This window comes from Mchenga conophoros, linkage group LG5, assembly GCF_057382185.1.
Source record: "Mchenga conophoros isolate Kocher_MC1m ecotype Shallow Benthic linkage group LG5, M_conophoros_male_GT1.1, whole genome shotgun sequence".
NCBI lineage: Eukaryota > Metazoa > Chordata > Actinopteri > Cichliformes > Cichlidae > Mchenga > Mchenga conophoros.
In genome coordinates, this window is record NC_140530.1 from 33,658,265 (window position 1) to 33,673,400 (window position 15,136).

Sequence of the window (15,136 nt, forward strand, 5' to 3'; positions counted from 1 at the left end):
ACCTACATTAAAAATGTTTGCACAGCATAACCACTTTTGGGGTTGTTAATCATGAAAAGTAGTGTACAATGTCTGTAGACCGTACAGGTAATGTATTAGACATGTATTACTTTTCTTAAATTAATCACCTGCCAAAGAAAGTAGTTTGGTACACTATTTTTTTACATTACTTTCCTGTTACTCCATAAAATGGCCTGAAATGCACTGTCACATAATTACCAGATAACATTATAAACCTAAGGTTACAGTCCCACACACCAACATAAATCCTTATTCAAATGAGGACACATATAGAATCCCTTTTGCAGTGTTTATGAACACAAAGTTGACAACACAAAGCAAATATGAAAACCAGCCCGAAGAGACTGTAAAGCGATCTCCACATGATACTACTGTCGAAACATGAATTTTGATGTTTTATTCTTCCCACAGATAACAGAAGAATCTTTGTTACACAAGAAATGGCATAAGTGCAAATCCCTTTTTAGCAGATTATCTTTCTTTTTAATATACAACACTGGCAACTACGTTAACAGTGGACTATGCAGCTCACTTCATAAGTATAAATTAGGACTGAGATGACATGAGCCCCTCCTTTACGTTGGTTGCCAACCGCCGTTAAACACAAAGAAGAAGAAGCCATGAGCTGTATTTCAGTTTGTTGATGGTAACTCACAGAAATATTGATTGCGAGTTGTTCACACAGTCGCCAGCGTTCACATGCTCTCTGCAGATAGACTGGCCAGCCCCCAGATAGACTGCAAAAGCGCTACTCCCGCTGAACCATAATTTCCGCGATTTTTGACACTTCCGCGTTGCCTTCGTTTTTCGGCCCCGCAGGTTGTTGGAAGGTTGTGATTTCTGCAGGATAATGGCGTGGATTAGGAAAACGTTCTGCATGGTTGACTTTGTGTAACATTTTTGTGTAACAGTAGAGGATGTTTAACACTTTTACAGCTGTACTTTGAACCGAATCATCCCATCGAAGTATTACATGGGCTTTGAGAGTCAAGCCTTTGTGCTGCTTTTGTGTTTTATTAACCAGTCTAGAAGTTGAGCTGATTCACAGTGTTGCTGCGCTTCTTCATTGTTTCGTGTGAACTCTTCTCATGAAGGATCAACCTGTGCAAGTTCACTAACGTAAGGCAGAGGTAATTGTGCGATTGTAATATGGCTAGCAGACAAATGTGTTACACAGCAACTATATAATCGCTTCTTGTTTCGTTTTTTTATTAAGTTGGGTAAGGTCTGTTAGAGAGCTGTTGATGGTGCACGAACGGGCCTGTGCTGTTGCTGAATGATAGTGATGTGCGGATCGATCCTGAAATATCGATTCCTCCGATACCAATCATTTATGTTCTAGAATCGATTCTCACATTAAAATATCGATATTTTAGTAATTTAGGGTAAATTTGTAGTTTATCATTAACAGGAACACAGTGGAAAGAAACTATAACATTCGGATTGTCTACATTCAAAGGAACTACTTCCTCTTCCGCCTTTCATAGTCATTTGCGAAATAGGCTGTCTGTTTCGCAGCCCCTTGGCGTGCGCACTCACAACAATGACTGAGCGTAATTGGAGTCATGTGCGAACCTATTTTACCTCCACAAAAACTGAGACGTGGTTTGCCATACATGTGGGGAAAAAAGGTGAGGTGTTGTGGCCACACTAGGGAGACATTCAAAAATGCTGTTGGGGTGGGGATAAATACATTTTACAGTGTTTATTTATCGGATAAAATACGTTAAATGTCCGGATACAGCGGGGGTGTCCAAATTCAGAGGCTGCTTCCACCCGAGGACCCGGGCCTTCGCGGTCTAAAGAAAGACGGGTATACGGCACGAGCTCCCTCGGTGGAGTGAAACTGCCGTCTGCTCCTTGCTATCTAAAATATAACCGGACGCTGGCGTAAACTCTCGACCGTCTCACACTTCTGTTTAATCAGTTTTCAGTTTGACGTTTATTCAGCTGTGTGAAAACCCCGAGGAACCCTCCTGAGGGATTAATAAAGTTAAATTTTATTTAATCTAATCTAATAACTTTAATCTCAGCCAAACCGATTTACTCACGAACAAATAAAACACTGAAAAAGCCAAACAATAACATTTTTAAGTTATCTAAGTGACTTATATATCATGTTTAACCCAAGTAGCGAAAGACCGCGGGGGTTTGAAAACGATCAATCGCAAGGGTGTAGATTTGATTGTGGCATTGGTGGGGACGGATGATTCAACCACTGAACCCTGCCCCGTTTCTTATTTTTTCCTTTTTGTTTTTGCTTCTTGATAAAAGGAGAAATATACTTGCCTACATATGCTATTCTACATGCTTTTAAACCATTTAAAATTACAATTCATAGTTTTATATGTGAATTATATAATGTTAAATTACTATTAAACAAATGACTAAGTATTTTAGACTTTAGTTTACTTCAGTCATATTCCATATAAATCAGGTATCATACAAAAATAAAAATAGCTTCAAATACAGTCATGACAATAAAAGAATATGACTTTAAGGACTTAACAACATTGCTTCAGTTATAGTACACCAACATCTCTGACACATTAGCACTAAGGGAACACTGGATGACCTGGTGGGTTTTGTCCATAAAACTACTCGTCTAAGATTACCACAAAGTAAAAGATCTCTCAGCAACATTATGCAACATTTTAGGCACTATTGCCCTCTATCAGATCAGTGAGCTGAGATGTTTTATTCTAAACATGAACTACTGTTACAGCAACAGACATGGACTACATGCCCACACAACAAACACATGCCTGCTCCTCTCGTTAGCTGAAATGAACTGCTGGCATATTTGTTTTACATCTATACTGTCCAGTCTCTCCTGGTGGACATGGCATCACATTATTCATGGTTACATACAATTTTAGACTGATGTGGGCCAAGCCTAGCACCTACTTGCCAACCTTGAGACCTCAGAATTAGGGAGACATTCAAAGGGGCTGGGGGGAGGTATACATGTACATGTATATACAAAAAACTTTAATTTTACAGTGTTTATTTATCGGATAAAATAAGTTAAATGTCACCGTTATTATTGTCCGACCGTAAACAGGCCGGGGGGTGTCCAAATTCAGAGGCTGCGTCCACCTGAGGACCCGGGTGAGCCGGGTCCTCCGAAAGCCGGGTAGACCGGAAATGAGCGACTGTGAAATTGGACGGTCTAGCCTTCAGAATTTAATTTGTTAAAAGTTTATTTTGCGACCCAGAAAGAGTAATAAGAGTAATATTAAAACTAAGTAGCTGCAGTAATAGTGGCCATTGTTGGAAACTGGAATTGGCTGGGCCAGTCTGGGATATGGTTTTCAGTTTTGTTGTCCGGGTGGAAAATCGGGAGAAACGCTGACAGATCGTTTTTCTCTTACTATTGGGTTTGTTTTTCTTTACTCGAAGAGATCAAATTATTGGTGGGGACAATTCAATAATCGCTGGATATTGGTGGGGACATGTCCCCTCCGTCCATGCCAAATCTACGCCCTTGGTCGATCGGCTCAGATATTTGAAGTTTGCACGGCTACATTCTCACCTGAAAATATGTTAAAAGTTTTTTTGCGACCCAGAAAGAGAAATAAGAGTAATATTAAAACTAAGCAGCTGCCGTCATTGTTCGAAACAAGTACTCTGATGTCCTGAAATCATTATGATGCTATAATTTGAGATACAATGAATAAAATAAGTTTTTGTACAAAGTACCGGTATCGGATCAGTATCGTCGATACCACCCTGAATATTACTTGGTATCGGATCGGAAAGGAAATCAGTGGTATCGCACATCACTACTGAATGAGTTGAGTATAACGTGAGTGAGTATAACATCAACAAAGCATTTTCATCCAGAGAACTGGCACTCCTTAGATCTTTTTCTTTTTTTCAGACCACCCTATGTAAACCTTGGAGATGGCTGTATAGTATGGGCTCAAAATGTGGTCATAAATATTTTGTACTTGTAAAAAAGATTTGTATGTGTAAAAAAGATTTGTGTGTGCGTAAAAAAGATTTGTATGTGTAAAAAGAATTTGTGTGTGCGTAAAAAAGATTTGTATGTGTAAAAAAGATTTGTGTGTGCGTAAAAAAGATTTGTATGTGTAAAAAAGATTTGTGTGTGGACTTAGAAAAAAACACCCTGCAAGTTACAAGTACGGATTTTTGACCCTATTTTTCTTCCCTTCATCTGATTGGTCAATGTCATGTCAATCACAAATGTAACAATCCAATCAGAGAACAGATGGGTTTGGCTGTCGGAGGGGCGCTGTTTTGAACTGCAGGTCCTTGAAGGGTGATACCGTTTGAAGCTGGAGGATCGCTATATAAATATCCGATAGCAGCTAGGTCCCCTAACTTTCAGTAGCTGTTGAAAGGATAAAGTTGTGGTATATCAGTGGTTAGAAATAACATTATTACTTTAGAATTAGTTTAACACAAAGTCAGGGCTGACCCAGGACCATTGCTGTGAGTCACAGTGCGCAGCATAAAAGTCCTTTCACATCGGATGCAGGATACGCTGCTAATGCTAACTGCTAACTAAAAGCAAAGGATCCAGAATTTGTTACGCTGGCTGCTGGGCTCTGTGGGCTTTTGCAGCAGCTCTACCTGTACTAGATGCACCTGCTCCTTGTCTTTTCTATCTCTGACTTTATGTCCTCTAGAAGAGTTTGTTTTTTTTGCTAGTTCTTCAAATGTTCAATAAAAACATGTATGCTAATTCATAACGAAGAAAGCTTTGTAATGAAGACTGTCATTTCCAAAACACTGCCCACCCCCACCCCGCGGTCCGCAGCGCTGTTGAAAAGGCTGTGGAAGTCCCTGTATTAAACACGTAGACCTGTGACACAAAAATCACCAAACTCGGACGACCACAGACTGTTTTCCTTCGTGGTGATGAAGGAAAACGCTGGGTTGGCATGTAAAAGGGCATTTACTCCCTTCAAAGACCTGCAGTTCAAAAAAAGCTCCCCTCGACAGCCAAACCTATCTGTTCTCTGATTGGATTGTTACATTTGTGATTGACATGACATTGACCAATCAGATGAAGGGAAGAAAAATAGGGTCAAAAATCCGTACTTGTAACTTGCAGGGGGTTTTTTTCTAAGTCCACACACAAATCTTTTTTACGCACACACAAATCTTTTTTACACATACAAATCTTTTTTACGCACACACAAATTCTTTTTACACATACAAATCTTTTTTACACACACAAATCTTTTTTACGCACACACAAAATCTTTTTACACATACAAATCTTTTTTACACATACAAATCTTTTTTACAAGTACAAAATATTTATGACCACATTTTGAGCCCATAGTATAGGAACACCCTGTCGATCAGTAGTTTCTGCACCAACAACCTTGCCATGTTCAAAGTCACTCACATTACCTTTCTTCCCCATTCTGATGCTTGCTTTGAATATCAGCAGCATATTGTGAGCATGTTTACTTGCCAAATAGTTTTGAGTCACTGCCATGTGATTGGCTAAAAATGTATGTCAACAAGCAGTTGTATCACCTGTAATAAAGTGGCTGTTGGGTGTTGTTTTTACAATACATTGATTCCATTTTAAGATCGTAACGTAAATAACTGAATCTGAAAGTCATGCCAAGCACAAAAACCTAATAGAGAGCTATTTAACCCAGTCAGTGTTGATCTCGTCGAAATGACGTTAATGCCATAACCGCATTAACGCGGCAAATCTCCGTCAGCAACTTAGCGCAGATCGCCCCGTGGCAGCTAAATGTTGTATTAAACACAACCATAAACAGTGCTACACATAAGCAGACTTAATAAAATCAAATTAAATTACAAAAAAGGAAACTAAGTAAAAAACTAAAAATAATTTTCCTTAAGGGTCATGCTTAGTAATGTAGTGTAAATAACAACAGCATTTCTCACTGTTTTATGATTTTCCTTGTAGTTACTTTCGTCATGCAGCTGGTGATCCGTCGGTACCGTCCTGCAGACAAGGACACAGTGCTCACCCTCTTCAGTACTGGCATCTTGGAGCATATCCGTCCATGTTTCTATAACGCCATGACCAGTCCCCTTTACCTCACCATCACCTCGACTCTGTGTGTTGTTGGTTATCTCCTTGGCTCTGTGTTTGGAGCTGTACTGTTCCCAGCAGCTTGGGTAGGTCTCATCTACTACTGCTGTCATGAAGTATATGCCACCGTCGTCAGGGTGAGACTTCGCAACGACATGCAGGACATCCCTGGGAATTTCCTCAGCAGACCTGATGACTGTTTCTGGGTGGCTGAGGCTGAGGTTGGAGCGAGAGCCCAGGTTGTTGGTATGGTGGCTGTGGTAGCTAAACACAGTGGGACAGAAAAGTATGGGGAAATGTTCAGAATGATCATTTTCCCACAGTATAGACGGATGGGCCTCGGCTTTAGGTTGACTCAGACCGCGGTTGACTTCTGTAAAGAACGGGGCTTCTCCAAGGTGGTGTTGCAGACTACCTCCACCCAAATGGCAGCCGTGGTTCTGTACAGCAAAGTGGGGTTTAACCGTGTCCTGTCTAATGTCAAAGGACTGGCAGCTCCCTGGATCATTTCACTGGCCAGGGTCACGATTATAAGGATGGAAAAATACTTGTAAATCAAAAATAACACTCATCAGCAGTGTGTTGTTTTCACGCTTGGCTCCTCTTTAACAGTGGTTTAATATTTGGCAATGGTTAAACTTGACTGAAATCAAAACGTTGTTCAGGTGTAACCTTGGAAGAAAATGCCCAATCTGTTATATACTTTAGGACAAAGCACTATGAACAGATCTGAAAGTAAGGAGCAAGATGTTGTTACTAAAACCTGGTTTCCTCTTTATAGAGTACTTTACATATTCTCTGACTACACCTTAAGCCCCCCAAAAATTGTCTGTTAACAACATAAGGCCAATTAGCAGCTCCAGTCCTGTGAACCAAGATTTAACAGTTAATCCTTACATTGTGTACTTTTCAGTGACGATTAGAATAACTTAATGTAATCAGATGTACTGACCACTTTCTGCTGTATTCATTTAAAAAAGAAAGAAAGAAATGTTTTAAAATGTCATAACTGAGAGACAGTTAACATATTGTAAGCACATGATACAAAGATACATGTCGTAATAATATTAATAATAAAACCATTAACTTTTAAAAGGCAAACGTAGAGAATTTATATGCATCAGAGTGGACTTAAAATTCTCATTAAACTCTTCCATTGTTTTACACCTTTTTTCCTTGATGTAATCAGAATAACTGAGATATTTGCTTATGAAATGAAGACATGATTATTAAGACTGATGATGTTGAAAATTAAATCACAAATCTAAATTCAGTATGTTGTGCCCCAGCCTGTACTGTAGATGTGAATGTGAACAGCAGAGGACACTATTGATCTAAGTAACACTGAAGCTCTTTTGATGAAAATCAGTATTTACTGATATTGTACTGTATTTACTTCCTTTTATACCAGAAAGTATTAGGAGTTTAAAATATGTGTGCACCAACAACAGTGCTGGGAAGTAAATACAGTACATTTTCTAATATGCTTTGTGAACTCAAGTTTTACACCTAGAATATGTTGTGATAGACTGTGATGCAGAATATGAAACAATAACAGATGACCTAGTGCACAACCTTTCATGGGTAATGGTAGCAGTTTGAAACTCACTGACTGCTGTAGCTGGTGTTCATTACAACTTCCAACATTTTAAAAATTCTATGTGGTTTGATTTGTCATTTTTCAGACCAGAAAGGAAAAACATAGTATCTCCTGCAGTTAGCAAAAGACCACAAGGACTCCTCCCATTGTTTTTTGTGTTTTCCCATGCTGTACTGAAAACTAATTCCCCTCTAAGTGAAGCAAAATATGCATTTTTCTATGCTCAGGAGATACTTTGTTGTTCGTGTAAACACACTTTTGAGTTGTCTGCCTATTTTTCTAGTTTACCATTAGGGGGTGCCAAATATTTGAATCCTAAATAGAGTATCCTGGGCACGGTACAGTAAAATTCAGTTTTACGTGGATTTCCGGTTGATAGTTTTTCTAAGAACTGAACAAATTATTTAAATCAACACTGATCAGTATTGGCAGAAAATTGTAGGAACTGTGCTGGAAAGACCAATATTTGTGTGTATAGTATTCTTCTAGTCATTTTGTGTTTCATTTCTGAGAGCACGCCATATGTCTCAGGTTACTGAACACCTGAATGATGAGGGGTTAATATGCCACTTTTCTGCATGATCTACATCAGTCACAGAAAACAGGCTCCAGATATAAAAGGAAAGGATAAAAACAGCCTTTGATATATGTGTCACACAAAAGATGATTGTTATGTAACAGACCATCTTATACAGAATAAAATATTATTTCATTTAAAGAAAATTCAGGTTCATTTCAATCATACTTTCTTTGTGGCCTTTTGGTAACTTTACTGTCTTCACTTCTGCCACAAATCAGCTGCCACGTGAACATGCTCACTGCTGTCAATATTTTTTTTCACATGTGATTACACACAGGTATGAAGATAAAAACAGAACCAGGTGTGCCTGGATTAACTTTAATTTACTGCTCTGCTGCCAGCTGAGGGGATGAACCTGAGTGAGACCTGTTAAATGTGTTTGTGACACAAGGACCATAAGACATAGCAGTTTGTTTTAGGCTGTACGCTTTCCAGCGCACTCCCGTCAATGCTGTCCTCTCCAACCCTCAGAGATCTCTTCTGGGCCCTGTTGAAAACACGCAGTTCCTTGAATCTTTGGGCTGAAGGAAGGACAATACTCGGTGTATATATGCTCAATCAACAATCATTTATTTCGGTACAATTCACAAACAGAGCATTACAACGTCCGGACGGGAGAGATGCCTGCAGAGGTTCGACAGCATGTCTCAAAATGGTGGCAACTTTCACAGACTTTTATAGCTAATCCCGGCCCCCCTCCTTGTCATAAAAGCTGCATCTTCACATGTTTTTCTAATTCTTAGTGAGCCTGGCTCCTGACCTTGCCTCCCTGTCTTTCTGTGTGAAACTGGAAGGGGGGTAAAGAATGTGGTTTTATCTCTTCTGCCCAGACACCTAGTCTCCCTCTTATGGCCTTCTTCACATGATTCAGCAGTAAAACATTCTCAAGAAAACAGTGTCAGACATTCACAGCTGATCAAGGATACAGAGTAATGCACATTTTTTCTAATGAACTACAAATGATTATGTTTCTTTTATTCAAGAGTATAATAGAGACTAAACTACATACATAGCACACCATTAGAACTAAATGATAATATATGGCCTGCAGCTGTTAAGCTAATTTACTACCTTGACTACTGGTCATAAAATGGCATATGTTTAACTACTAGTCTTTAACAGCCCCAGCAGCTACTGAAATAGGGAAGGCGTGGTTTGTGTGATGGACCTCAGCTGTGGAGGTACCGTCCCCCGAACCCACTGCTCGATCCATCCCTTGCAGCTGAGCCACAAACCACACTCCACCACAGTGTTAAAACACTGAGGTCCTGGAGATGGCATGTCATCCTTGCCAGAGTCAAATGAAAGAAGAAAAAAAAAAGGCTGGTTGTATCTCCTGTAGCATTTAGAAATTGGAAACTATTACTACCAATTACTGTATCAATTGAAAAGTATTTTATGTGCAAAACTTATGCTAAACTGTAAGTCACAACCTTACCTGTAGACAAATTGGTATATGCAGGTAACTATGTTAGCAGCAAGATGCTTTAAATGGAAATTTGTAAGGCAAGAAGCAAAATGGCCTCTTGTTTCTTGGCTATGGATTAAACTGTAGACAACAAAACGAGTACTGAATCAGGGTTTAAAAAGAGCATCTCAGTCTGTAGTTTTACTCACTTGTGTACCTATCTTTGATCCTTCCAGATGGGTGTAACTCTAAGAGTGGTTAGGTAATTAATGTTGCTTTATTTTCTGTCTATAAACTAACTTACCAAACTTAAGAATTAAAATGACATTAAAAAGTAACAGAACAATTATACTCAACGTGTATTCATTAGATATATTAAATGTAATCATTGCAATTCAAACAGAGACTAATTTTGCATGTAAAATGAGAAGTAAGAGCTGGTGAGAGGTCGAAGCTAAACACATGACGATCTGTATGTTGCTTGTGCATATATCCTACATCAATAAATACTGGAAACAACAAAGGGAGTGGAAATTTCTAAGTATGTGAGGTATGTTGCATGTGTACAGTAGCATGCATGTGACTCATGTTTCATCATATTTGACAGCAGCCATCTTCGGTCAGTATTTTACTGCTCTTCAAAGGACTTGTTGTCCATTATTTGGTCTCTGTCATAAGAGAAAAGTACGAAAAGTCACGTAAACCTGTTGATGACAGCCATGAGCTGTATTTCAGTTTGTTGATGGTAACTCACAGAAATATCGATTGCGAGTTGTTCACACAGTCGCCAGCGTTCACATGCTCTCTGCAGATAAACTGGCCAGCCCCCAGATAGACTGCAAAAGCGCTACTCCCGCTGAACCATAAATTCCGCTTTTGCGATTTTTGACTCTTCCGCGTTGCCTTCGTTTTTTGGCCCCGCAGGTTGTTGGAAGGTTGTGATTTCTCCAGGAAAACGTTCTGCATGGTTGACTTTGTGTAACATTTTTGTGTAACAGTAGAGGATGTTTAACACTTTTACAGCTGTACTTTGAACCGAATCATCCCATCGAAGTATTATATGGGCTTTGAGAGTCAAGCTTTTGTGCTGCTTTTGTGTTTTATTAACCAGTCTAGAAGTTGAGCTGATTCACGGTGTTGCTGCGCTTCTTCATTGTTTCGTGTGAACTCTTCTCCGTGAAGTATCAACTTGTGCAAGTTCACTAACGTAAGGCAGAGGTAATTGTGCGATTGTAATATGACTAGCAGACAAATTTGTTACACAGCAACTCATATAATCGCTTCTTGTGTTGTTGTTTTTTTATTAAGTTGGATAAGGTCTGTTAGAGACCTGTTGGTGGTGCACGAACAGGCCTGTGCTGTTGCTGAATGAGTTGAGTTTGGTGTAACGTGAGTGTGATCATATGTACAGACACTGTGTAACGGGTTTTCTGGCATTTAGACACATTTGATACCATTATATCCATGACGTAATGACATAGCATTAAACCATCACGTTAGCTCGTCCTTATTGCGTGCCGCGTGCATTTAAAAGTGCAAAGACTGTAAAATAACGAGTACGTTCTGTGTGGAGAAGTATTTTAAATCAAGGCAAAGATGGAGATGTATCAGATTGTTGTCTTGTTAAAAGGAAAAATGAACATTTTTGAGCAGGTACACCTGACTTTCAGCTATTTAGTTGAAAACTGAAACTACTGCTCATCTTCACTACGAACCAATCTGCAGATTACATTCACCAGCCAGTTTATTAGGTACATCTTGCTAATACTTGGTCAGTTTGGCATTTGCATTCAGAACTGCCTTAATTCATCATGGCATAGATTCAAGGAGGTGTGGGAAATATTCTCAAGAGATTTTGGTCCACGTTGACATGATAGCATCACAGAGTTCTGATGCAGATTTGTTAGCTGCACATCTAGGATGTAACTTTCCACATCCCAAAGGTGCTCTGTTGGATTGAGACCCGGTGAGTGTGGAGGCAATTTCAGTACAGTGAACTCACCGTTAACCACTTTGAGATTATTTGAGTTTTATGACATTGTGCTTTATCCTGATGAAAGCTGCCATCAAAGGATGCACTGGTACACTGTGGTGATAAATACTACCCAAGTATTGGAGATTATGTATCGGAATTTCAGGAGCGGGACCACGCCTCCAAACACGCTCCTTCCGGTTGTCATCTATATAGGTTCCCCCCAGTTCTGCAAACTGTTCATTCTGGTTCACGTGCCCCATCCTCCCTCCCTCCTTGTTCTCAATTCTTTAACTTATTCACTCCTATTTAGTACACGGGGATCTGCCAGGCCCGGGAGCCATCACCAGTCCTCTTTGAGGCCTTCCCCAAACCGCACCTCAATTAATGTCCAAGCATTCACCTTTACCTACTAAAACGCTGTCAAACCTAAAATGAGGACGTGGGCCCAGCTAGTGAAGAGTCAGCAATGATACTCAGGTAGGCTGTGACATTTAAAAGATGCTCAGCCAGTGCTAAGTGCCCAAAGTGTGGCAAGAAAAGACATTCATTAGACCAGGCAACATTTTTCTAGTATTGTGTTGTCCAATTTTGCTGACGCTTTAGTCTCAGCTTTCTGTTCATAGCCGAGTATGTTTAAAAATGCTCGTCTATATAACTTCGTTGTAACAAGTGGTTATTTGAATTATTGTTTTTATCCTATCTGCTGAAAGCTGTCTGGCCATTTTCCTCTGCCTTTTCAACACGACAATAAAAAGTTCTACACATTAAAAATTTTTTTTTATAAAATCAAATTAAATTATGAAAAAGGAAACTAAGTAAAAAACTAAAAATAATTTTCCTTAAGGGTCATGCTTAGTAATGTAGTGTAAATAACAACAGCATTTCTCACTGTTTTATGATTTTCCTTGTAGTTACTTTCGTCATGCAGCTGGTGATCCGTCGGTACCGTCCTGCAGACAAGGACACAGTGCTCACCCTCTTCAGTACTGGCATCTTGGAGCATATCCGTCCATGTTTCTATAACGCCATGACCAGTCCCCTTTACCTCACCATCACCCCGACTCTGTGTGCTGTTGGTTATCTCCTTGGCTCTGTGTTTGGAGCTGTACTGTTCCCAGCAGCTTGGGTAGGTCTCATCTACTACTGCTGTCATGAAGTATATGCCAGCTTCGTCAGGGTGCGACTTCGCACCGACATGCAGGACATCCCTGGGAACTTCCTCAGCAGACCTGATGACTGTTTCTGGGTGGCTGAGGCTGAGGTTGGAGCGAGAGCCCAGGTTGTTGGTATGGTGGCTGTGGTAGCTAAACACAGTGGGACAGAAAAGTATGGGGAAATGTTCAGAATGATCATTTTCCCACAGTATAGACGGATGGGCCTCGGCTTTAGGTTGACTCAGACCGCGGTTGACTTCTGTAAAGAACGGGGCTTCTCCAAGGCGGTGTTGGAGACTAGCTCCACCCAAATGGCAGCTGTGGCCCTGTACAGCAAAGTGGGGTTTAACCGTGTCCAGTCTCATATCAAAGCACAGGCAGCTCATTGGATCATTTCACTGGCCAGGGTCACGATTATAAGGATGGAAAAATACTTGTAAATCAAAAATAACACTCATCAGCAGTGTGTTGTTTTCACGCTTGGCTCCTCTTTAACAGTGGTTTAATATTTGGCAATGGTTAAACTTGACTGTAACCAAAACGTTGTTCAGGTGTAACTTTGGAAAAAAATGCCAAATCTGTTATATACTTTAGGACAAAGCACTATGAACAGATCTGAAAGTAAGGAGCAAGATGTTGTTACTAAAACCTGGTTTCCTCTTTATAGAGTACTTTACATATTCTCTGACTACACCTTAAGCCCCCCAAAAATTGTCTGTTAACAACATAAGGCCAATTAGCAGCTCCAGTCCTGTGAACCAAGATTTAACAGTTAATCCTTACATTGTGTACTTTTCAGTGACGATTAGAATAACTTAATGTAATCAGATGTACTGACCACTTTCAGCTGTATTCATTTAAAAAAGAAAGAAAGAAATGTTTTAAAATGTCATAACTGAGATACAGATAACATATTGTAAGCACATGATACAAAGATACATGTCGTAATAATATTAATAATAAAACCATTAACTTTTAAAAGGCAAACGTAGAGAATTTATATGCATCAGAGTGGACTTAAAATTCTCATTAAACTCTTCCATTGTTTTACACCTTTTTTCCTTGATGTAATCAGGATAACTGAGATATTTGCTTATGAAATGAAGACATGATTATTAAGACTGATGATGTTGAAAATTAAATCACAAATCTAAATTCAGTATGTTGTGCCCCAGCCTGTACTGTAGATGTGAATGTGAACAGCAGAGGACACTATTGATCTAAGTAACACTGAAGCTCTTTTGATGAAAATCAGTATTTACTGATATTGTACTGTATTTACTTCCTTTTATACCAGAAAGTATTAGGAGTTTAAAATATGTGTGCACCAACAACAGTGCTGGGAAGTAAATACAGTACATTTTCTAATATGCTTTGTGAACACAAGTTTTATATCTAGAATATGTTGTGATAGACTGTGATGCAGAATATGAAACAATAACAGATGACCTAGTGCACAACCTTTCATGGGTAATGGTAGCAGTTTGAAACTCACTGACTGCTGTAGCTGGTGTTCATTACAACTTCCAACATTTTAAAAATTCTATGTGGTTTGATTTGTCATTTTTCAGACCAGAAAGGAAAAACATAGTATCTCCTGCAGTTAGCAAAAGACCACAAGGACTCCTCCCATTGTTTTTTGTGTTTTCCCATGCTGTACTGAAAACTAATTCCCCTCTAAGTGAAGCAAAATATGCATTTTTCTATGCTCAGGAGATACTTTGTTGTTCGTGTAAACACACTTTTGAGTTGTCTGCCTATTTTTCTAGTTTACCATTAGGGGGTGCCAAATATTTGAATCCTAAATAGAGTATCCTGGGCACGGTACAGTAAAATTCAGTTTTACGTGGATTTCCGGTTGATAGTTTTTCTAAGAACTGAACAAATTATTTAAATCAACACTGATCAGTATTGGCAGAAAATTGTAGGAACTGTGCTGGAAAGACCAATATTTGTGTGTATAGTATTCTTCTAGTCATTTTGTGTTTCATTTCTGAGAGCACGCCATATGTCTCAGGTTACTGAACACCTGAATGATGAGGGGTTAATATGCCACTTTTCTGCATGATCTACATCAGTCACAGAAAACAGGCTCCAGATATAAAAGGAAAGGATAAAAACAGCCTTTGATATATGTGTCACACAAAAGATGATTGTTATGTAACAGACCATCTTATACAGAATAAAATATTATTTCATTTAAAGAAAATTCAGGTTCATTTCAATCATACTTTCTTTGTGGCCTTTTGGTAACTTTACTGTCTTCACTTCTGCCACAAATCAGCTGCCACGTGAACATGCTCACTGCTGTCAATATTTTTTTTCACATGTGATTACACACAGGTA

At 39.2% G+C, this 15,136-nt stretch overlaps 2 protein-coding genes across 8 annotated transcripts in view; both read left to right on the forward strand.

Annotated features, from left to right (window-relative positions):
- Nucleotides 1-14,999, forward strand: part of LOC146574941 (N-acetyltransferase 8-like) — a 28,590-nt gene extending 13,591 nt beyond the window's left edge. The window contains exons 1-4 of one of the 5 annotated variants that reach the window (XM_085275046.1): nucleotides 10,527-10,596; nucleotides 10,773-10,879; nucleotides 11,947-12,113; nucleotides 12,548-14,999. In XM_085275046.1, coding sequence (XP_085131172.1) covers nucleotides 12,559-13,230 — 672 coding nt within the window. In that variant the 5' untranslated portion in view covers nucleotides 10,527-10,596; nucleotides 10,773-10,879; nucleotides 11,947-12,113; nucleotides 12,548-12,558 and the 3' untranslated portion in view covers nucleotides 13,231-14,999. Of the gene's footprint in view, nucleotides 1-10,525; nucleotides 10,880-11,946; nucleotides 12,114-12,547 lie in introns of those variants that run through there. The other 4 variants (XM_085275045.1, XM_085275047.1, XM_085275044.1 and 1 more) reach the window with 4 other exon arrangements.
- On the forward strand, nucleotides 804-8,396 carry LOC146574943 (N-acetyltransferase 8-like). 3 transcript variants are annotated; one of them, XM_085275040.1, is made up of 2 exons: nucleotides 804-1,140; nucleotides 5,945-8,396. In XM_085275040.1, the coding sequence occupies exon 2, from the start codon at nucleotides 5,956-5,958 to the stop codon at nucleotides 6,625-6,627; it is 672 nt and encodes a 223-aa protein (XP_085131166.1). In that variant the 5' UTR covers nucleotides 804-1,140; nucleotides 5,945-5,955; the 3' UTR covers nucleotides 6,628-8,396. The 3 variants fall into 3 exon arrangements, with proteins under 3 accessions (XP_085131166.1, XP_085131165.1, XP_085131163.1); XM_085275039.1 differs by having other exon boundaries at nucleotides 805-1,151; XM_085275037.1 differs by lacking the exon at nucleotides 804-1,140 and adding an exon at nucleotides 1,182-1,652.
- Nucleotides 15,000-15,136: the final 137 nt, after the last annotated feature.

Excerpts from the sequence above, each read along its gene's own strand:
- LOC146574943 (XM_085275037.1), top strand. The coding sequence starts at position 1,565 with ATGACTGAGCGTAATTGGAGTCATGTGCGAACCTATTTTACCTCCACA. Across the intron at positions 1,653-5,944 it reads CATACATGTGGGGAAAAAAG|TTACTTTCGTCATGCAGCTG; the intron begins GTGAGGTGTTGT and ends TTTTCCTTGTAG.